This window comes from Ylistrum balloti, unplaced genomic scaffold (assembly GCF_031769215.1).
Source record: "Ylistrum balloti isolate Yb309-2 unplaced genomic scaffold, AGI_CSIRO_Ybal_v1 Utg369990, whole genome shotgun sequence".
In the NCBI taxonomy this organism is placed as follows: domain Eukaryota; kingdom Metazoa; phylum Mollusca; class Bivalvia; order Pectinida; family Pectinidae; genus Ylistrum; species Ylistrum balloti.
Genome location: NW_026782073.1, coordinates 992749 through 1018004, shown reverse-complemented (window position 1 = coordinate 1018004; position 25256 = coordinate 992749). Strand labels below are relative to the sequence as shown.

The window sequence follows — 25256 nt, the reverse complement described above, 5'->3', positions numbered from 1 at the left end:
TATGCGCAGCTGTCACCTACGTTGTCTAGATTCTTTGTGCCATTCCACACATACCACGGAGTGTGTCCTTTTTGAGTTTAAATTTTGAATTTTAACTTAAAAAGTATATTGAAAGTCTGGATAAGTTATAAACAGGTAAGTAATTGTGTGATTTGCCAGTGTTTTGGCGAAATTCTGTCAAGTATGGCCGGTATTCCTACGGCATGGCTAAAATGTCGGTACGGGTTTTGAATCCCTCGAATATTTGTCATAGTTTTAGGAACAACTTCCGGCCAATGCAAAGTTTGCCAGGTGATTGGAGAATCATTTGAGAACTGTGCAGATTGTCAACTGTGGCGGTACAGCATGTTCGAGAAATTGTTGTTTCAACATGATAGAATTGTTATGGAGGGTGAGGGTGACCTACATTCGGCACCCAAAAACTGTGCATGGCGCTACGGTAGAGAGGTAAGCTTGTTGAATATGGCCACATTCAGGCACAGGAGGAATAACACAGCTCGCGCGGGTTGGGTCAGTTGTCCGACTGGCAAGTTAGTTAGAATGATGTTAGTTGTATGACTTTTTCATGACTCAAATAATGTCTAATATATATAGGTTCATACATACAGATTCTACACTTGCGCTCGTTTCAATTTATGATTGAAACAGGTAAACACCGTGATCGTAGCACGCCATTTTCGTCCCGAGTTGGGGGTATCCTGCAAGCTTAGGCCAATGTTTTATTGAAAACTGTAGTGCATGTACCGTTACTTTGAGGTTGGTTTACGTCTTCGTAATTCTATTGCTAGAAAACTTAATAGAAATGAGAATTTTGAGCGATGAAGGTGTATACATGATCTTCAGTAGGCATATTAATGTGACATGTTGACATTAGATAAGACGTCTCATATCTGTCATATGCTACCTGCTTTGTTTACATAATTTACTTTTGTCTTTGTTAAAATAATATCCGATCTCATAGTCAGGAAAAGGTGTTCACTGAAAGTAAGAGACTGAATTTACTCAATTTAGCCTCTGCAATACTAATTATTTTGATATCAGCATTTTCGTTAACAGGAAAGAAAAAAATATAAGATGTTTATTTTTTCTAATAATTAAATGTAATTGACTTTTATGAATTATTAGATATTTATAAAATATGACACAAAATGTTTTTTTTCTTTTTGTTTTTACGGTTAAGAACCAACTGAATATGCAAATAAGAAATGGACATCAGATTTAAGTTATTACATGTCTCCAATATTTTCATACATTGTAACAACTTCTAATTGCATATAAATATAAATGTAACAGGACAAAAGACGTCTTTGAGTGTACTTATTATTTTATCTAAAGTATATATGATTGTTTTGAATCTTCAGTATCAAGTGACAGTCTAATTATCATAAAATCTTAAACCCACTGATGACTTCCTGCAAATTGATGTTTATGTTAACATTAAATACTAGAAAGTTAGCTTTTAGCTATGAAATAACAGTTAATCAGAATTTGTAGTATTTGAGTAAAATAAATGATATTCAAATATACAAAAACTATATCTGTTGAGATTCTACAATAAAGAAACATCAGACAAAATCTGCTGACAACAAATTTAATTGATAATGAACATTTGCTTTCTTGGTGTATTAATTGGTACATTCGGATGAAGAATATTGAAAGTATTGTATGCTTTTAGTCCAACACAATCCATGATACACAGAATCACATCATATAAGGCATGCTTAAGTGAAAATATATTTGATTTTTTTTTGTGTTATGGAAATGCTACAAAGTTGCAATTAATTCCTCAAATTTTTTTATGGAAGCAGATTGATGGGACTGGTATGTTGTATAATTATGGTTTGTCACTCGCATGGCTATTGAAGTTCGTTTCTTTGCATTGTAGAGACATTGAAACCTGTACCAGAATCCTGGGTTCAATTCCTGTTGTAGTAATAATAATCTGCAGGAACCTATCCCCAACCCCTCTTTTATATTTCATAATATGGCATATTGAATCATTCTCATGGTTGAGTTACTGGATTTATCCTTAAGTGACAACTTCAAATGGGGAACCATTCATAAATATTTGTCCATGAGTTTTAATTTGATTTTAGGCAGTGGTCTTGCACTATGGTTTAGGATTTGATCATTAATTTATAGCACTCTATATGTAGTTTGTCCAATGTTTTGCTGAAATGGCCAATTTTTCTTTTGTGACAATAAGGCTATGAAAGGTAATTAAACCCATGAAAACATCTAACGATATGACATCATATCTTTATTCAGACATCTTGACTGGTCATCAGTTCTGAAGTCTGTTACTGACATGGTATTAAGCATAGTTACTAGCTGAATGAAGTCCATATTGTTAGAATAATGTCCCTGTCAATGACACTCCATCCTTGGTTCATTCTGTATCAGTTTTCCTATATTGTTCTCATAGCCATTAACACAACATCTTAACCATCAATTTTTTTGCAACTCAAAGGCAGAAAAAAATCTATTTGTTTACTGTATGAAATATGTGTTTGATAAAAACTGGATTGGAATTTTGTTTATATTTAACAGGTTATATTTAGGAGAGCAATCATGATATTTAAGTGTTTATTGAAATTCTTAAGTGTTTAGTTACAATAGAAATGTACAGTTAGATATTGTTTTTATCAATAAGTGAAGCTGCATCTGTCAATATATTGGTTATCTCCCTTTGCTAGAATGGAGAGGTTGGAAAATCAAACTCAACACAAGTTTTAAATTAGTAAATGGTATTTCAGAATCAGAGTCTGAAAAAAATCTCTGAAAATGTTTGATATTAATGTCTGTATCTCGAAATGAAGTATGAGGTACCTTTTTATTATCTAGTGGCTGATATTGATTTGTATATCTACAAACATTATGAGTTATGAAAATATATTCATTTCATTGGGAATTTTAGCATATATGACATAACAGCAAATGAAATTATGTCCTGGCAAATTTTGTTACATACATTATGATACAAAAAACACATAATTGACTTATATTTATATTGACCGCTGTGCGATATGTTACAAGAACGGATATAGAAATAATCAAAATTGCTTATTGTAAACTTTAAATCATCTCATGTGATAAACTTATAAATGACCTTAATATTTCAACTCTTTAACAAAGTAATGTGCTTTTCAACATTTTATTGACACCTGTAAATTATGATAGAGGAATAATTGACATCAATTTGTGATTATCTCAGGTGAGAGGCAGATGACTTCCACATGGTCCAATGATGACCTGTCCGCAGGAGCTAGCGGGATGACCAAGGCAGAGGAGGACCCAGATAGTCCGTCCAATGATGATTTGTCAAATGATGCTGAGGGAGTGTGGTCACCAGACATCGAACAGAGCTTCCAGGAAGCACTTGCCATATACCCACCTTGTGGCAGACGAAAAATCATTCTGTCTGATGAAGGCAAAATGTATGGTAAGATATCAATCACAGAAATATTTGTTGTACAGTTCAACACTAGAACAATGTAAGGTACTCGTGGGATGGTGGAGAGAAAATGAAGATCAATTGAAAGACAATGTATATATATGTGTGCATCTTTTAATTGGAGAAAGAGTGTTATTTTCTGGTTTTATTGGTGTATGAATAGCCAGGGTCATCTTCAGGCAAGGTCTCCTTGTAGCAGCTAGTGGGTACCTCACTGAAAATCATGCAGGAGGCCTGCCAAATGCTATCCAGAGCAATTAGGGTAAATGTCTACAACCATGAATGCTCCAGACAGTCCATGATCTTTGCCTCCTAAAAAATGCAAATCACCCTGGGTAGGGATTGAACCACACAAGCCAGGGCTTCACCTGAGGTTTGAATGCTCAGTGTTTTACCAACAGGTGGAAGGGACCAACAGGGGTCAAATGTATGAAAGGGATTGATGAGTAAATTGTATGGTAAGGATTGTTCATTAAATTGTATAAGAAGGACCGACATGGGTAAAATGTATGGGAGGGACCGACAGAGGTCAAATGTATGGTAGGGATTGACTGAAATAATATGTATGGAAGGGATTGACAGGTAAACTGTATGATAGGGATTGACAGATATAAAATGTATGATAGGGATTGACAGATAAAATGTATGGTAGGGATTGACAGATAAAATGTATGGTAGGGAAGGACAGAGGTCAAATGTATGGTAGGGATTGACAGAAATAATATGTATGGAAGGGATTGACGGATATAAAATGTATGATAGGGATTGACAGATAAAATGTATGGTAGGGATTGACAGAGATAAAATGTATGGTAGGGATTGACAGGGGTAAAATGATGGTAGGGATTGACAGATAAAATGTATGGTAGGGATTGACAAATATAATGTATGGTATTGATCGACAGGGGTAGAATGTAAGGTATTGATTGACTGGTAAACTGTATGGTAGGGATTGACAGATTAAATGAATGGTAGGGATGTACAGAAATAAAATGTATGGTAGGGTTTGACAGGGATAAACTGTATGGTAGGGATTGACAGATAAAATGTATGGTAGGGTTTGACAGGGATAAACTGTATGGTAGGGATTGACAGATAAAATGTATGGTAGGGATGGACAGAGATAAAATGTATGGTTGTTGATCAACAGAGAGAGCCATTGTATGACCTGAGCACACATCAGATAATCAAACTATACGTCTTAGTTTTCATTTATTACATGTAGAAAAAATACAAGGCATACAAAATGTAAACACAAGCTTGGTGTTGATATATAATCAAGGTATGTTAAAAATGATTATCATTAAGGAAGGGGAGTTTTCACATTTTTGAAATTGTTGCTATTGTAGCTTTGGCATGGGGAAGTGTAGATACACATAGAACACAACAGGTACACTACTTGTCACCACATCCACCAGGTGACATAGATTTAACCTGAAATAAGGTTACCTATTTGTTGGCTCACAAACCATGTGTTCAAGGTAAATGTACCTACTAAATATACAAAGGAGGATTAAAGTAATACACAGTCACTGATCTGTGCCACGGGGCCACAAGTGGGGGAATAGAAACAGCCTATTTTGTTTATATGTTTTTTAAGTTTTGCTGGTGGGGGTACATTTGTATACCTTATGAATAATGAACTGATGTATGTTAAAGATAGATTAAACAATAGTTAGTATGATCTAGGATTGTATGTCCAGGTAAGAATTATGTGTGATATTGTTTGATGTTTGTGACCTGAAATGTAGTGATGATAGTGCCACAGGTGAGATGGACACTTCCAAAGATCCTGAAATTTGAACATATCTTGTAATCTGGTCTGTTGTGGTCTAAAGATGTCTTTGTGTTTTCAGTTAGAATAATTCAATAAACGTAATACCCATCACTCTTGTTGGTTCAGACAAGACTCTCATGATTCAGCTACTCCTCAGCTTTCCCACCCCCTCAATTTCTCATGTCTATTTAAAAAATGATCCCTAAATCTGTCAATAACTATCTAACCAGAGAATGTATTTACACTCCCAAAAATCTGTTGTTGCCTTGAATATTTTTGTATGACTCTGTTATGTTGTTTGGGACATGGGAATATCTATCTATAATACTGTTATTTTGTTTGGGGCATGGAAATATCTATCACACTGTTATGTTGTTTGGGACATGGAAATATCTATCTATCACACTGTTATGTTGTTTGGGACATGGGAATATCTATCTATAATACTGTTATTTTGTTTGGGGCATGGAAATATCTATCACACTGTTATGTTGTTTGGGACATGGGGATATCTATCTATAACACTGTGGTGTTGTTTGAGGCATAGGATATCTGTGTATAACTCTATAAAGGTGCCTGTTTAGGCCTTAAGATATCTTTATTACATACACTAAAATGTACTTAAGTCTTTATGATAACTGTAGATATTTGTATTACTCTGTATTAATGAAGTAGAAATTTACCTGAAATATTTTTACCTAGATCCATTATTATCTCTGTTTAGAGAAAGTACCAGAGACACTGGCACTCACAAGGCCTGCTTATTATAGGAACACTGATTTTGTTATTGTGTGATTTTCTTAAACTTGATCCTTTTTTTCCCTTATTAAGTTAACATTCAAATTTGTTATTTCGATAAAAAAGACCTGGTAGAACCTCTCTGTCCTCACAAGATAAACCCAATGATATTAACTTGTTCTATTGTGGTTTTTATTATTCCAAAGTCACAAAGAAAACCTAAGACTGATTTTATTCCAGCTTAATGTCTTTCAAAAAGTTTTGTTGAGTAGGCGTATTGACTAAACCTGTTATTTTTAGACATTACATAAACCTTCCGACTTGCTTGTCCACTATCATATTATATTACCTATCCTGTCTAACCACTGTGTTTACTGTTTACATTTTTGAAATCATCTTAATCAATGGCTTAGGTTAAACAATGAATTAAACATAAAATTAATACTGGATCCTGGAGTAAAACTTGATACACTAATATGCCTGACTACCTAGGAAAAGTCATTTATCACATCAAAACTGACAAGTGGTAACTCTTTTTTTTCAATAAAAATGACTTGAATACTGTAATTAATTGGTTCATTGTATTGCTCTAATCCACAACTGAAAGGCAGCAGATTTTTTTTTTTTTTGCCCAGGTTCCTCCAGGGGTAATGAGGGTGAAAGGTCATTGTAACTCAATACGATAAAGAGTATAGAAATAGTTTTTATATGTAATCATGGTTAGGCCAGTCAGTACAAGACATTGGCGGTTTTTTTCTTGTTTCTACAAATAGAGTATTAATACATGTATGTTCTTAGCAGTACATTTACAACTGAATGAAATACATGGAAAGAAAACATGGCTGAAGTGATATTTGTATAGGGGTGTAAAATGTTCCAAAAGAAGACCGTGAGTCATTGGTGTGACTAAGCTGAGCGGCCTACAGAGATAGGTTATGTATGCTCAAGGTACACAGAGAGGGCTGTAGACACCTCACACAAATTACCTCAGGCCACCATGTATCATACAGTGACATTTTACTTAACACTCAATTTTAAAAGGGATACACTTTAAATCTGCAGTCTAGCTAGAAGAAGGAGTTAATGTCCTTACAGTTGTAACAAACTTTTTTTGTGTCTTTGGCTTCCTGTACACAGCCAAACATTATCGTGTGTTTACTTTTATTGTACAGGTAATTGCATTTACTTTGATTTTAAGTTTTCTCTTGATTTATTTTAACAAGTGCTTTAATTTATCTATCACACACCTGTTATTAGAGGGTAATGGTCACTATGTAGGAAACAGCTTGGTAGATAAATGACAACAGAGGAGTCAAATGCTTTCATTTAGTTTCTTGTGTGAAAATAGCAGGATATGGTATCGCCATTCAATCAGCATTGACGAGACTTGTCATTGTAGTCAGATTTTAAAACAGATAGGGTGTGCCAGCGGTAGTAGACTGCATGTGTCGCTTGGGTAACTATCTGGTCCCCAGACAATCCCTAATAGGGAGGATTACAGACACAAGATAGGGGACAGGTACCTGATAGGCATGGCAGGGTGTCACCTTCAGTCGACACAGACATAGTATTGTTACCAAACACCTTAACAGGCTTCACTTGTTTTAGAACCTAGCTATTGATTATCTGTGTACACTGGTCACTGAAATAATCTATCCTGTGTCTGGCCATGGTCAAACCAGACATTGACTTACTGTAACTAGTTAGCATCTGAATACAAAAAAAATATTATTTGAAAACATTTTAAATTTAAATAATTTGCTTTAATTAATAAAAATGTGAACATTCCAACACATTTCTAATGACTGCATTTCTGTTTTACTTATCAGATTAATGCAAATTAAAATTGAACCATATTTTTCAAAATCATTGCTCAAAAGCAAGGGAAAAAAACCCAATTCTAAGCAGCAATTTTAAGAAATGAATTTTCAAATGATGTATATATATGTTCACTATGTTTGTAAGTGTCATATTAATGATATTGAATTTGTTACCAATAAATGGTACCAAGTTTGTTAATGACCTATAAATGGTACCAAGTTTGTTGGTGACCTATAATTGGTATCAAGTTTGTGAGTGACCTATAATTGGTATCAAGTTTGTTAGTGACCTATAATTGGTATCAAGTTTGTTAGTGACCTATAATTGGTATCAAGTTTGTTAGTGACCTATAATTGGTTTCAAGTTTGTTAGTGACCTATAAATGGTACCAAGTTTGTGAGTGACCTATAATTGGTATCAAGTTTGTTAGTGACCTATAATTGGTATCAAGTTTGTTAGTGACCTATAATTGGTTTCAAGTTTGTTAGTAACCTATAAATGGTACCAAATTTGTTGGTGACCTGTAATTGGTACCAAGTGTGTTAGTGACCTATAAATGTTATGAAGTTTGCAAGTGACCTACAAATGATATAGAGATTGTAAGTGACCTATAAATGATATAGAGATTGTAAGTGACCTATAAAAGATACTAAGTTTGTCGGTGACCTATAAATGGTATAGAGTTCTAAAAGAATGGTTAGAACCTTGTTACACTACTACCATTTTTTCAGTGAAACCTTTCAGCATTATCATCATTTGTCCAGTAAAACATTGTTGTACAACTGCCACCATTTATTCTGTGAAATCTTATTATACTACCATTATTTGTCAGTAGTAGAACCATGTTGCCAGTATACTGCCACTATTTAATTTGTTGACTTAGCTGTATGTGTGCTCAGTTTGTCTTTCCACTCAGTGAATGAAACACTCCTACAGGCTGTGGAGGCTGTATACCATAGTTTCATCATACTCCAAACTGGACCTATATCTCTAAATTGATAACAAATTTAATGCAGATGTCAGTTATGTAATTTTGTATCATATTTCCTGTTTAAACTTTTGATCTTTGGATGTAAATGTTGGGGCTGTGTCTGAATTTTACCTCCTTTCGATCAGTATATTGTACCATATTTATCCTGTAATGAGCCCAATCACATTAACTTGTTATTTAAAGTAGGGGAGGGGCTTATTGCAGAACAATTCAATTGTATATCTTTAAATCTTGACTGAAAAGAAATAAACATGCTAGGGCTTATTGCTGGATAAATGTGGTATAAAGATTTTGGTCAGATAAAAAATAAACTTTATTTTTATCTTTTCCTCCACTTGTTTAAATGAGGCTTGGTGACCAGTTAATACTATCTGTATGGTTATGGTTATGAAGAGAGTAAAAATTAGCAACAATAAAATAATAGAAGTAGGATACTTGATAACATCAAGAAATCAGAAATTGCATTTTACTTTTAATACAAACTCTGTGACAGATGTGCATCTTTATTTGTCATGTAATTAAAATATCACCTGGAGGCTAGCTCAGTGATACAAAGTATATATCTCTCTCTATAAGGGTGTGCCAGACTTATGATAGAATTAAACCATATGGTGTATGCTCAAATCTACATTCATTATCAAGGTATTATGGGATAGAATTTTGACAGATGTTAAAGACAATAAATGAAGACCAATGATTCAATGATTTGTTTACATGAAGCTTTCCATTTTGATTTTTTTACAGGACGAAATGAATTAATAGCCAGATATATCAAACTTAGAACTGGAAAAACAAGAACCAGAAAACAGGTGTCGTCCCATATACAAGTGCTTGCCCGCCGAAAAGCCAAAGAGATCCAGGCGCAACTCAAGGTACCTCATGTACGGATCAAAGTGACTTATTATTTTGGGAGATGGGAGAAACTACTAACCTTTCTAATGTTTGTGTTGTATAGCAGTTTCTCTTTCACTAAACGACTAATACTTCTGACTATCCAACCAATTCTCTGTTATCCGAGTTAGATTATAGCAATCAGATATTGATATGTTCCTGTGCATTTTAAAGTAAGAACATTTTTGTGACCTTGAATATAGGACTACATGTGGAGAAACATCTTAAATCTTACCAATATTTCTGTAGTAACATAATCTGAAGCTGTAGATTCAAATTATTTATACTGAGATCTAGAAAATATCTTTTTTATACAGGACATGCTTAAATATTCAGTTAAGAAAAGTTTGTTTTATAGGGTAATTTTTAGAACCATATATGAATGGCTTGATATTGTGGAGTTTTATCAAGATAATACATGTTTTCATTAGCATGATTATCACTGTGAAGACAAATTGGCATGTTTTTTTTTATGTGTATAGCCATCTAAGTGCAGATCTAACCTGACAAGTGTCAACTTTAAATGCCTTACTGCGCGTTCTGTTTGTTATATATTGTACTTAGTAAACTTTTCATCAAAACTTCATCCCTTTATGGTAATTCATCATTTCTACAGTGTTTTGTTTTATTAAATTTGATGCGTAGAAACTGTTAAACTTTATGAATGAATATAGACTTCAAATCCCATAAATGTTCGTTGTATGACTAGTTGATACAAACATTTATGATGATGCTTGAATCACCTGTATTAGCATGAAATAGAAGCCTTAATTGTTCCACCTGTAATCAACTGATTTCATATTCAGTGCACGTCTGTATTTCCTGTGTTACCTGTCAAAATAAGCATCAGGTGGCCTACAAGTGACAGGTGCCCCAGGAATATTATACATACCCCTTGTAACTCAACACATCAAGTTCTGTGTAAAGTTAAGAAGTGCAAATCTTAATTAATACTAACAGTCATCAAATGGTTTAGATTGTAAACTGACAGAATAAATTGACTGAATGACGACAATTTTCAATAAGATATACAGATGTCTTCATTTTTTATATATGTACATCAATATTTCATAAAACTTGTACTGGTTCAAATTTACCAGCGATTGGTACAATTTTAGTTCAAGCATTCAAGAAGGGACAACAACATATTCAGATTAGAAAAACAAGATTCAATATTTTTTGCCTTTTTCTGTGATGGGTCCGACATTGGTTAGAGAACTTCAGATTCAATATTTTAAATCTATCTGTCAGGTTAAGATAAAAATTATTTATTTACATAAAAAATTCAAAAGTATTAGTAGTTTTGCCAGGTTGTAAACAACTTATCCCAGATCAATTTTAGATCACTAGGATACATATTTTCTGTTTCATTGGTTGGTTATTAGATTCTGTATTTCATTGTCAGTACTCTTAATACTAAAGTACCATTTTACTCCAAAGTTACTTATAGATAAATGACAGCTTTAAGAATTCAAGCACAAACATAATTCTGTTAATGTTAATTTTAAATAAGGTACTTTTCCACAATTACTATTTTTGTTTTTTTATTTAGTATGTAATGTGAAAGATGGTTTTACATCAATACAGTATATCATTTTGTGGACTGTTCATGTTTATAGCATGATTGTAATTTAGTATATTTGCAAATCTGGTATAACATTTGTATGGTGTTCTACACATGTATACACCAGCACTGCTACCAACATTGTCTTCTTAGATAATTTGCATTGAAATTATCAGATTTTTTCCCCTGAATTATGACTTCATATGTCAAGCGTTTTTGGGTTTTTGGAAAGTTTATTGCTGACAATGTTAAAGGAAAAAAATGAAAGCTTTCATCTTCTGAAAGTTTGTTTAGGACCATGATTAAGGGGGTTGGGGTTGGGGGTGGAGCTAAATGTATATTGCTTGTTGGCCTGTTATGTGAAAACAATACAATTTAACAATACGTAAGTTTTTCTATGTTTTCAGTCTTGTAGACATCCTTGACAGTGAGTTATTTGATGGAGAGTATGTTGTGTAGGTTGGTTGCATGTTCACCCCTGTATAAAACTATATATCTGCCTCTTGGTTTAACCATCTGCTTTAATATGTTTACCAGACTATTCCTATGCAGGATCAGGCAGCCAAGGACAAAGCCCTACAAAGCATGGCCTCCATGTCTTCTGCCCAAATAGTGTCCGCTAGTGCTATACACAACAAGGCCTTAGCCCAGGGGCTTGGAATCGTCCAAAATATGGGAGGGGTCAGGCCGTCCTACCCCTCCCCCGGGGGACCACAGGTAAAATATTCTACCATCCTGTCATAGCTGGCCACATTGCACTCAACAGCTGTCTTGTCTACCTCCTAAGTACACTCAACAAGGCTCGTCATCATATCTTCATAAAGACCAATGACTATGTCATATCCACCTCTAATCCAGCCTGAACGAGGTTCTTTATGTCATACGTACCCCTGAAATAGCCTCTTTAAACGAGATTCCTTCATACTAATTGTGTCATTACCACCACTGAAAATAATCTTTAAGGCTCCGTGTGTTGTCCCTACCACCAGGGATGCTAAAGACGCATTGATTCTTAATTGTCTTGTTCCTAATGGTCTAGTAAACTTTCTATAACTTACAGTAACTGATCATTTGAATCATGTGTTTACAATGGAGTTTACTATTGTTGTCTCTTATCAATTGTATCTTTTGGATTTATCTGAACCTCTAAAACATCGATGGTCACAAGGTTATTTTGAGTGTTAGATTAGTCTCGCATGTACCATCTTAATTCTAGCTTTAGGCATCATCGAAAGACAAATGATTTGTCGTAGCACCAGGGAAGACTTGTGTCAAGTTCAAATGGTATCCGATCATCATTTCATGATAACTTAACATATCAGGATAAATGTTTGAAGCATTGAATTTAATTGAGAGGGGTGGAAACTATGTGAAAAATGAAGAATTGGAAGAGACAATGCCAGCTGACTGTACTTGAGGTGTATTTGACTACTGTTGCTGGTGTCACAGATGGGGTTATGGCCATAAGAATGCTCTAGTGTAGTTCTTCATCATTTCATGGTTTAAATTTCATTCTTTAATATATAAAAACATTTTACGTTATCATTTAAACATAGTAGATTTTGTAATTTCTATGCTAGGTAATGCATGGTTGATTTTTGTTGTAATTTAAGTATATCTTTAATTTGATCTATGACCAAGGGAGCTGGATAACTTACAAAGAGAACAGGGACCGAAAGACTATATGAAGTTTTTTCATGGATACTATTTCACTTTTCATTATATTAGAAACCATTGCTGTATCAAATTTTAATGCAGACATGAATGAAACCAACCTAGATGGAAGTTATGATATGGTCATTTTTTGTATAACAATTAATTAATTCATTACATCCTTCTATTAATTTATTTTTGCATTAATGTTTTAAATTTAAAATTTTATGTGTTGAGTTCAACCATACTTTCCCTCCCCCATGCATGAGTGTATTGTTGATATGTCAGAGTATATTTTCTTATCTTGTCCTACGCGTGTTTTAACCACAAATATCTAGCAGTCTTGATTTAGATATATGAGTTAGCTGAGAAATGAAAGTTGCTGCACCTTTTGGCAGACATGAACAAGCACATCTTTACAAGTGTAGCAGACTTAATTTGGTCCTATACTTACCTGATATTTGTAGCTTAATTGTTACAGCCTTGTTCAAATGGTCTTTCCTCACCACTTATAATTGTCACAGCTCAAAACTGTAATTATGAATTAATTTTGAAAATTTCGGTGCATGTATTGACAAGTTTTAAAGTATAAACTGATATTTTTGCATGTTTATTAATTTTTTGATATTAATTGATGTTTTTCATTTTCAGTTGTTATGTTTTAGGTTTTAGTTTTATTTATTATTTTGCTGTCCTTGATGTTTCAGTTTTGGCATCAGAATTCTCTTGGACCCCAAGCAGAGTAAGTAACACCATAGTAAATAGGTGTGGTTAGGAATGACACATGTGTGACCTTCACCTGTAACCCTTACTTTGGTCATGTTGTGGATGACCTACACATTTAGCCATTATTACAGTCATTACATGTGTGACCTTCACCTGTGACCCTTACTTTGGTCATGACGTGTGTGACCTTCACATTTAGCCATTATTACATTCCTTACATGTATGACCTTCACCTGTGACCCTTACTTTGATATGACATGTTTGTTACTTTTACTCTCAACTACAGTCTTTACATGTGTGTAACAAATACCAAACACCATTGTGACTGAGTGTGTTGGTTGTGTGTCACCTTCACTTGTAGTATCACACATGTGTGTAACCTTCTTGAATATGGTCATCACAAGTTTCTGTTATAAGTTATAACTATAGCAATAAAACACAAGGTAAGGTAGAAAGTGTGCATTCTAAATGAAGTTTGATGTCTTCACTCTCAATATATAAAGGAGGGACAATAATAGCTCAGTCAGTAGAACATTGGACCTGGCAGCCTCGACTAAAGATCTGAGGTGTGTTTAATCTCTACCTAGGTTTGTTTGTGTTTCCAATCTGAAATGCATTTGGGTTTTACCAGACCAGTACCAATAGTGATGAAATAGAGATGTGTAGGTTGGAGTGTTGTGTACAAAACAGACCTGTATTGATAGTGATAAACTAGAGATGTGTAGGTTGGAGTGTTGCATATACAACAGACCTGTATTGATAGTGATAAACTAGAGATGGGTAGGTTGGAATGTTGCATATACAACAGACCTGTATTGATAGTAATAAACTAGAGATGGGTAGGTTGGAATGTTGCATATACAACAGACTTGTATTGATAGTAATAAACTAGAGATGGGTAGGTTGGAATGTTGCATATACAACAGACCTGTATTGATAGTGATGAACTAGAGATGAATAGGTTGGAGTGTTGCATATACAACAGACCTGTATTGATAGTGGTTAACTAAAGATGTATAGGTTGGAGTGTTGTGTACACAACAGACCTGTATTGATAGTGATAAACTAGAGATGAGTAGGTTGGATAATTGTATACACAACAGACCTGTATTGATAGTGATAAACTAGAGATGTGTAGGTTGGAGGGTACACAACAAACCTGTATTGATAGTGATAAACTAGAGATGTGTAGGTTGGAGTGTTGTGTACACAACAGACCTGTATTGATAGTGATAAACTAGAGATGTTTAGGTTGGAGAGTTGTGTACGCAACAGACATGTATTGATAGTGATAAACTAGAGATGTGTAGGTTGGAGTGTTGCATATACAACAGACCTGTATTGATAGTGATAAACTAGAGATGAGTAGGTTGGAGTGTTGCATATACAACAGACCAGTATTGATAGTGATAAACTAGAGATGAGTAGGTTGGAGTGTTGCATATACAACAGATCAGTATTGATAGTGATAAACTAGAGATGAGTAGGTTGGATAATTGTATACACAACAGACCTGTATTGATAGTGATAAACTAGAGATGTGTAGGTTGGAGTGTACACAACAAACCTGTATAGATAGTGATAAACTAGAGATGTGTAGGTTGGAGTGTACACAACAAACCTGTATAGATAGTGATAAACTAGAGATGTGTAGGTTGGAGTGTTGTGTACACAACAGACCTGTATTGATAGTGATAAACTAGAGATGTGTAGGTTGGAGAGTTGTGTACAAAACAGACATGTATTGATAGTGATAAACTAGAGATGTGTAGGTTGGAGTGTGTACACAACAGACCTGTATTGATAGTGATAAACTAGAGATGCGTAGGTTGGATTGTTGTATATACAACAGACCAGTATTGATAGTGATAAACTAGAGATGAGTAGGTTGGAGTGTTGCATATACAACAGATCAGTATTGATAGTGATAAACTAGAGATGAGTAGGTTGGATAATTGTATACACAACAGACCTGTATTGATAGTGATAAACTAGAGATGTGTAGGTTGGAGTGTACACAACAAACCTGTATTGATAGTGATAAACTAGAGATGTGTAGGTTGGAGTGTTGTGTACACAACAGACCTGTATTGATAGTGATAAACTAGAGATGTGTAGGTTGGAGAGTTGTGTACACAACAGACCTGTATTGATAGTGATAAACTAGAGATGCGAAGGTTGGAGTGTTGTATATATATGTCTGTCATGTTTAAGCTTGGTAATACCAATCTGCCATCTTGGCTATTTTTTTTATGGGACATTATGCATGTAATGCCTCCAGAATCTCTCATTTTTATCAACATTTCTTTATCAACAAGGCCTCATGGCTACCTTTACTGGCTCAACCCAGCACCATCTCCTAGAAATTTGGCACTTTTGTTGTAGCAATATTTTTGAAGTTAGGAAACATAAGGTATCGCTGAAGTTTGTGGAGCTTCATATGGACTCTTTTGTTTTAGTGGTTGAGGAAAACAAAATATTTGACAGCTGTTTAAGTGAAAAGTGTAAAACAATATAAAAAGTACCTCAAAGAAAATGGGACTGTAACTATATATGGGGCTAATTCTTTGTGTTACAGTGTGAAACCCCCTTTTGGTGCATCTGGTTACATAGATGCCAAGCCACCAAACTCCATGAACAATGAGATGGTTGCTCCAGCATGGCAGGGGCGCTCTATAGCTGGGCCCAAAGTTCGTCTCGTTGAGTTCTCGGCCTTCCTGGAACAGCAGAGAGATCCAGACTCAGTAAGAAATTTTGATAAATCTAATTGGCTGAATTTTAAAAAGAAGGATCACCTGGAGTCCCATTCCCCAGTTACTGCAAAGATATTCTGCCTAAAAACTACTCTGGTTTTTAATGAAGTGATGATTCTAACAAACAGAAAAAAATTATATTAAGCTGAATATGACATTTTGACAGGTGGTTACCAGTTTCAGCCATACTAATTCTTTTTTCCTCTTGCAGTACAACAAACATTTATTTGTCCACATTGGTTCAAACCCGACATATTCTGATCCCATGCTGGAGGCTATTGACATTCGACAGATTTATGACAAATTTCCAGAGAAAAAGGGTGGGTTGAAAGAATTGTATGACAAAGGACCACAGTCAGCATTCTTCCTCGTGAAATTCTGGGTAAGTTTACATATATATTATGTTGTACTTTTATGTTTATTCTGAAATTGTTGTCAGAATTATTCATAATTATGGTGGGGGAAAAACTTGAGATTAACCGTCATGGAAATGTTGATCCTATTGTTCTTTCAAGGATTATGAACATTACAAAGGCATTTATATAGTGGATCTAAATTTAAGTGTTCAGCAGAATGTTCTCTCAATTACTGTATAACATGAAATATTTCTTGTCTAGAAAGTTTGCTAAATTTCCTGGTAAAAGGTAAACCATGAAAAAATTGTTATAGGTAGATCATGAAAAAAAAAATGGCAGGTAAACCATAAAAAAAATTGTTACAGGTAAATGATAAACAATGAAAAAAAAATCATTATAGGTAAACCATGAAAATATTGTTACATTTAAATCATGAAAAAAATTGTTAAGTGTGAAAAAAGGTGTAATGAATAATATTTCAGGTGACAGAATTATAAGTATAAATATGTGTAATCCACAAACATTTTTACCCTTGAGATACTGGTTTAAGTTTAATGATTTACATTGTGTGAGTGGATGTATTTATGACATCATAAAAAATTTTGAAAATACTGTTAAGAAGACTTACAAAAGCCTATCTACCTGATTTGCCTATGCTTTGTAGTTATGTGTTGATTATGTTGTAGGCGGATATCAATACAAATGTTCAGGATGAGGCTGGAGCATTTTATGGAGTTACGAGTCAGTATGAGAGTAGTGACAACATGACCATCACATGTTCAACCAAAGTGTGTTCATTTGGGAAACAGGTCGTTGAAAAAGTTGAGGTAGGTTAGATAATCCTTAACAGAAAATTATACATCATAATGTCTTAACGGTATGTTTCATACCAATCTTGTGAATTGTTCGTCTCCCGCTGAATATATTTTGTATTTGTTTTTGTATTTAAAATTTTATTTGTAAAGATGATCAGGTGTTTTACCTGAAACATTATCATTATGAGGTATTTAAATATATTAGCTACCTATTCATATATTAACAGAACATGATGAGTGTGTCAAAATTTTACACCTTTGATACTTACTCCATACACTGATTCTATCTTTCTCTTTATTGCCTGGGTTTACAGACAGAATATCCACGGTTTGAGAGTGGTCGTTTCGTGTACAGAATTCACAGGTCTCCCATGTGTGAATACATGATCAACTTTATCCACAAACTTAAACACTTACCTGAAAAATACATGATGAACAGTGTTCTGGAAAACTTCACGATTCTACAGGTGAGTTTTTTTAGTATCCATGCATTAGATACTATTGATACTATGGTAATTTGTCATGAAGTCACCAATATTTTGCTTCAATTCAAACGTCACTTCAAATTTGTTGCTGCAGCTTAAAATTTTATTCTATTGCTTGACATTAAAATGTTCATGCTATAATTTTGAGAAAAATGTATGCTATGACTAAATTTCATGTGTATATATTAAAAAAAATATATGCAATAATTTAAGATGTACTGTGTTACCATAAAAAAAATATGCCATTTAATTTTCATGGCAAAACTTAAAATTTCATACAATTTGGCGTTTAAAATATCAAAATGGTTAGTTAGTATTGGAAGTTTAAGTGACCTCTTTTGTCTACTAAAAATGCAGCTTTAACATATTCTTTATCAACAAGAAAGCTCTATTTTCTATATTGCATTTGTTATTACACGTAGATGGTTAAAATTTAAAGAGATTGCTAATAGATACATCTTCATGTATAGGTGGTTAGCAACAGAGAGACGCAGGAGACGCTTTTATGTACAGCCTACGTGTTTGAGGTGTCGACCAGTGAGCATGGAGCGCAGCACCACATATACAGACTGGTCAAAGACTGACTGACCACCTCAAGTGATATGGACATTTAGTGAACATTTCACTTTAACTACAGCATTTAAGTGCCACAGTCAGAAATGACTGTTTCAGAGTTGTCTCCTCATGACTTCTTGTTGAGAAACATCTGAAAAACATTGGTTCAGAGTTATTTCCTAGTTACTTCCTGTAGAATTGTGAAGGTTGTCTTTCCTTTGAGGAAGATCATGTCTTGGTGACCTTTGAGACATGTTAGGAAGATAAGGTAGGGTCATATCTCTGTTTCCAAGTCCAAAGTCTGGACACTGTCAGAGCTCTCCAATCACCTTGGGAACAGACAAACAGTATTTCCATCACAAAAACCGCAGAATTATATCAAAGAAATCATTTTATAAAAGGTTGTAAAATGTAAGCTACAAGCTGATAGGTCTATTATGGAAAAATAATTACTCAGTCTGTGTGTAGGAATATCTGCAATGAAGTTCCTGCTGAAGAATGTCTGACCAGCGATGAGATTCCTGCATAAGAATATCTAACCAGTGACAAGGTTCTTGCGTAAGGATATCTTGACCAGTGATTAGGTTCCTGTGTAAGGATGAGGTTCTTGCGGAAGGATATCTGACCAATGACAAGCTTCTTGCCTGAGGATATCTTGATCAGTGATTAGGTTCCTGTGTAAGGATATCTGACCAGTGATGAGGTTCCTGTGTAAGGATATCTGACCAGTGATGAGGTTCCAGTATCAGGAAATCTGACTAGTGACAAGGTCCTTGCGTAAGGATATCTGACCACTGATGAGGTTCCTTCATAAGGATATCTGACCAGTTATCAGGGACTGTGTAAGAATATCTGGCCAGTGATTAGGTTTCTGTTTGAAGATATTTTACCAGTGACAAGGTTCCTACATAAGGATATCTGATCAACGATGATCCATTACTTTGTTGTGATGCAATAATTATACACACATATAATGTGTAATGTCACAAGAAGGCAACATACTGTTATTACATAGGGGCTCAGTTGTTTGAAGCATTGTTAACTTTACAACATTTTATTCCCCAAACAATTTTTCTCAAGAAAAGAATTGTTAAAGATCATTTTTAGATAAGATTGTTTATTAGGTCAAAGTTAAAGGGTCAAAGGTCACATATGGCAACTTCTGCAAATTTATTTAACATTAATAATAATAAATTAGTACTTGTATGAATGAGAACAGGTTAGTCATGTCTTACAGACATTTTGTTATAGACAGTTGCTAATTCTATTGTTTATTTAAAAAAAAAAAAATATTACATCAGTATGTTAACAATGATTTGAACAATTTGGCTCAAGTGACATGTAGACCTCCCACCAATTTTATAAAATCAAATAGATATATTTTTGTTAGCATTGATTGTATAGATGGCAAAGGAGGCCTATGTTATTGTAGTTTATTTGTTATCATGAGAATTAGTGTATGAATATTGATGAGATCATTTGAATTCATGATTATTAATGGTTACTTATGCATATTCAAGTCACAATGGAATATTATTGTTTGATTTGTTTACAAAAGAAAATGTTATTTTTAACAAACATGTTGGATGACGGTGCTTTAAAAGAGGACTATGTATTAGGTATTGTAAGGACTTTTCACCTGTTTATGATCTCAGATTTATCATGTGTACAATTTACCATAATATATCAGATTTACCATACTTAACTAACACTTAAATATATCATACCTGTCAGGTAAACCCAACCACACAAGGTAAACCAAACCAGATCAAGTTTAGTCAACCAGATTACAGCAAATATATGCAACTACACCAGGTACTCCCAACCACACCAGGTACCTCAACTACATAAAGTGAACCTAGCCACATCAGGTTTACTCCACCACACCAATGATACTCTACCACACTAGGTGTACCTTCAGGTATACCCTACCTCACAAGGTATAACTCACCACACCAGGTGTACCCTTCAGGTATACCCTACCACACAAGGTATAACTCACCACACCAGGTGTACCCTTCAGGTATACCCTACCACACAAGGTATAACTCACCACACCAGGTGTACCCTTCACCACACAAGGTATAACTCACCACACCAGGTGTACCCTTCAGGTATACCCTACCAAACCAGGTATAACTCACCACACCAGGTGTACCCTTCAGGTATACCCTACCACACAAGGTATAACTCACCACACCAGGTGTACCCTTCAGGTATACCCTACCACACAAGGTATAACTCACCACACCAGGTGTACCCTTCAGGTATACCCTACCAAACCAGGTATAACTCACCACACCAGGTGTACCCTTCAGGTATACCCTACCACACAAGGTATAACTCACCACACCAGGTGTACCCATTGGGTATACTCAACCACACCGCTCTTCTGGATTTTCTTTTACAAAATGTAAACATTGATTTTCATCATTCTTAAAGAATTACATGTACTTTTAATTAATATCTAATATAATTCATTTTCAATTAAACATTTGTTTTATCATTGGTAAGAGGAATACCAGTGTATTGACAGAAGCTATATATAAACTGATCATTGGAGAAGTTCAGAGTCGCATGTTGATAGAAGTCCTGGTGTAGCACTGATTAAGATTATGATGATAGGTATGCTGTAACACTGACTAGCCAGTGTATGAAGTATCAGATAGAGTGTTAATGATATTAATGTAGTGGTTTCAGTGGCGATTAGCTTTAACCTAGTGGATTTTTTTCCCCAAGTTTTAGATATTTAAAGATAGCAAATCATTTCCTGCATTGTTACTGAAGAGTGATAAGAGAACAAATTTCTGTTTCATTTCACTAGATTAACAAAGGGTTGTTTCGTCTTTTCCTAATGCAGAGTTATCTGCTCTTGTGAGCAGATATTGATTATTACAGGAGTTGTGAAAACAACAAGATTTTCTTGTATAAACTAAAAATGATACAATCACCACCTGCTCACAAGAGCAGATAACTCTACATCATGAAAAGATAGAATAGTTCATGTATAGTCTTGTGAATTCATGATTTTACCATGTGAAATGCTGTACATGGGAAACTGCACATATATATACTTTATACACATCAATCAGGGAAATACTCCGCAATGAAACACCCAAAGATTTGAATCGGTATTCAGTCTGGAAATATTTTCTCTTATGCCTCGTTTTTAAAAATGGAATTCATTATGAGTCCTGATTAATTACATCTAAGAATGAATTAGTTCAAAATGTATGGGAAAAAAGTAAAACTGAAGTGTTACTCATTCAGACGATTGGTGCCTAGGACAACAAAGTTATATTGTGGTAAAATATTGTTACTGAATACTTAAAAAGCACTTTAACTTTATGAAGCTTATGTTAATGTTTAAGATTTTCAACTTGAATATCATTTTTATGAAAGTGAAAAAATTAGAATTTTAATTCAAGTTCGACTTTGAACTTTTTTCTGACCATTGTTAAACTCATTGTAATTTAACATTGATTTAGTTTTAGCTTTTGATGTCTTTATCACTTTGTGGTACAAATTATGTATTTCATAGAAAAATTATATAAAACCAAAGTTGATTTTAACCAAGTTATACTTTTGTTTCAGGAAAACCTATACCATGAAGGATGTACAGTGCTTGTACTAATACAGTAGATATATATGCACATCCTTACTTATTTAGTCCATTCTTAATGTTTATTCTTTAAAAATATTACTGCAGGAAGTTTTACTCTTCTTTATACTCTTGTGTCTTAAAACTTGCAACACAAATTTAATAAGATGTTTTTACTGAATGTTTGTAAACTTGTATGTTATTTAAAACTGCCTTATAAATAGTCCGCCCATCAGATCACAAAACTATCACATTTATATTTCAGAAAGAGTTGTTTTCATTTTCAGCTACAGGAGATGTTTGTGATTATATATATATCGTAATGTTGTAACTTGGTGAACTATTTGATACGATCCCAAAACCTTAACCACTCTAAATTGAACAAAAGTTCACTCTCTTGGAGATTGAATCTATTAAAACCTTACATATGGTAGTTTCAAGACTACAAGTGAAGTTGTATAAATATATAAGGTTGTTTTTAAATCTAAATGTCATATACTACATATCATCTATATCTAAACTAAAGACTTTTACCTCTGACAGTTGTATAAATGTACCATTGATAATCTGTTTTCCCTCTAACTTTTTTTTAATTTTCCTATGTCATGCATTTTCTGTGTCCTTAGAATTAATTTATCTTCATGTGACAGACATATATGAACTTAGGCATCTAAGAATGGAATAAAGTGTTGTATTCTAAACCATTAGCAATCATTTCAAATAAGATATGGAATGTTGTAAAATGATATAGTGTTCTAGTAATTTATCACACAACATTGAAATGTTTATAATTAACACATGTTGCTGTATGATCTTTGTACATATTCACCCAAGTTGCTGATCTACACATTTGAATTTTTATCAGAAATGTTAATATATATATGATGAAATGGTCGTCGTTTGGTGCATTTTATTCATTTTTATCATCAGTCTTCATAAAAGACCATTAATAAATCATTTTATTTATGCAGAATTTGAGAGTTTTAAACTTCTCAAAACAAATGGTGGAATCTTTGAACATCAACAAGCTGACTTTTCAAAAATACATCTAGAACAGGTTATAATAAAACTTTTAGGAAAAAGATTAAAGATTTTTTAATTAGAAACATTTTATATTGATCAACTGTCTACTGTGTTGCCAGTAATTGTGATCACTTAGTGCCTTGTGTGTACTCACAGCCCTCCATCCAGATGGTGTCCATACACACAACAGCGTCCAGTCATGGCAGTGATAGTCACTATTGCTTAGTTGATGACAAATTATTTTATTTAAAAGATATACAAATTTAAATCTAGATTTACACATTTGAATTGTATCAAATTTTATCTGTCTTTTTTCAATGAGAAAAGTGAAAGTTGCATGTTTATAGAGTGTAAAATACAAATTTCTAATTTTTAGGAGATAATGATCCTATTAATGAAATGTTGTTGATTGAAATATTTTACATGTTTTGATTACGAGTATGCAATAGATTTCTCTGTGGCCAAATATGAAAGTTTATTATAATGTACTGCTAGGTACAAGAAGAATTATGAGAAAGTCTTACTATTGAAATACTGTTTAGGAGTAACATTGTTTTAAATATTTTGCTGTGAAAATAAGCAATATTATGTGTTTAGATCAATTTTGTACATTTTTGATGAAATGAGTTTGACTTGTAGTAGTCATTTTTTATGTTTATCTTAATATTGATTTTAAATTTGATAACCATTTTAAAATGTTATTTGTGTGTTCTGTTTTGTGGTTTCATTAATTTCAAATATTTTTCAAAGTATTGATTTTCAAAAGGAGAATAATTTGATAATATTAATTTCAAACCGTCTGTTCACCAATGTGATCAGTTATTAAAGGGACATAACTCTTACTGACATAATGAGAGACCAGTATTACTGGTAATTATGTAGTGCTACAGTTTAATGTATGTGATACAAAACCTCAAATTGATGCAGATTTTCTTGCCTTACTTTAAAACTTCTGTCTAATCTTTTTATACATGACAATACAAGCCTACAGCTGTGACTGTCAGTTTTTGAAATGTTTCTAGGTTTTTTGTTATGAACATGAATTGGTTATGTAATTTTGAACAAGAGGTGTTTGACATTAAGAGATATGAACACATTGTAAAATCTGTTCAGTTATTTGCAAGCTGTATATTGCATGTCTTAAAGAGTCTCTGTAATGCTTGATAACAATCTGCAGAAATAAAGAAAAAAGAAGTATCGGTGCTGAATTTGAATATGCAAATTACCTTTTGTATTTCTGCTGTTAACAGAATACATCTTTGTGTTTAATGAAGGCGTTACTTTAATGTTCACACGTTATCATTGAAGAATATTTCGTTACAAAGGACCTCGTCAATTGATATTGCAGCCAAATCAGAACATTAAGATTTTAACCAGTAAAATTTTAAAGTGTAATTTTGTTAAGTTTTTGCGCATTTTTGTCTCTGCATCATCTGATCTTCAAATAATAAGAAGTACTTAGTTTACTCTCGAGAACTATTAATTTTGTATACAACGTACATAGATTTTCTGGGAGGGATGGGGGATACTCTTATAATCACTCTTTCAATGAGATACATAAATATAACACAAGTTAATAGGAACATGTTTTCAAATAGTTTTTCTTGAAGAAGTTGTCATTAACACTGATAATGAATATTGACAAATGTTTTAATATGTTAGGCTAAGGGTATGACTTGTCACATTTACAACTAAGAACCAACCTGTCTAGGTATAAACACTGCTTGTATCTTACACCTGTTTCCACTGAAATGTGTGGAGTTGTATGTTTATGGTTGGATAAAGTTTATTTTTATTAATATTTCATGTTAGCTATGAGTTTGTTGTACATTAAGAGTTGAGATGGCTTTGATGGAGTTACCTCCCCATACTATTCCCGGTTATGTGCCCCTGATGTACCTGGTTACAGCCCCCATTGTCCCCTTAGTCTCTTGTACAGGTCCAGCCAATCACCTTATACTTTTTGAATGGAGCTTTGTTTTTCTGCTATACTTTTGTACGAAAAACAACAGAAGATAAACTAAAGTATTAAAAATGAAATAATTTTGTGATA

The 25256-nt window shown here is 33.7% G+C and overlaps 1 protein-coding gene across 6 annotated transcripts; it reads left to right on the top strand.

The window, feature by feature from the left end:
* Window positions 1–50: 50 nt before the first annotated feature.
* Window positions 51–25256, top strand: LOC132547947 (transcriptional enhancer factor TEF-1-like). Of its 6 annotated transcripts, none has more exons than XM_060211761.1 (11): window positions 51–135; window positions 3215–3442; window positions 9526–9662; window positions 11774–11953; window positions 13597–13631; window positions 16194–16359; window positions 16580–16750; window positions 17411–17551; window positions 17854–18006; window positions 18495–20640; window positions 20681–25256. In XM_060211761.1, the coding sequence occupies exons 2-10, from the start codon at window positions 3226–3228 to the stop codon at window positions 18606–18608; spliced, it is 1314 nt and encodes a 437-aa protein (XP_060067744.1). In that variant the 5' UTR covers window positions 51–135; window positions 3215–3225; the 3' UTR covers window positions 18609–20640; window positions 20681–25256. The 6 variants fall into 6 exon arrangements, with proteins under 6 accessions (XP_060067744.1, XP_060067746.1, XP_060067743.1 ...); XM_060211763.1 differs by lacking the exon at window positions 51–135 and adding an exon at window positions 308–447 and having other exon boundaries at window positions 9526–9653; XM_060211760.1 differs by lacking the exon at window positions 51–135 and adding an exon at window positions 308–447.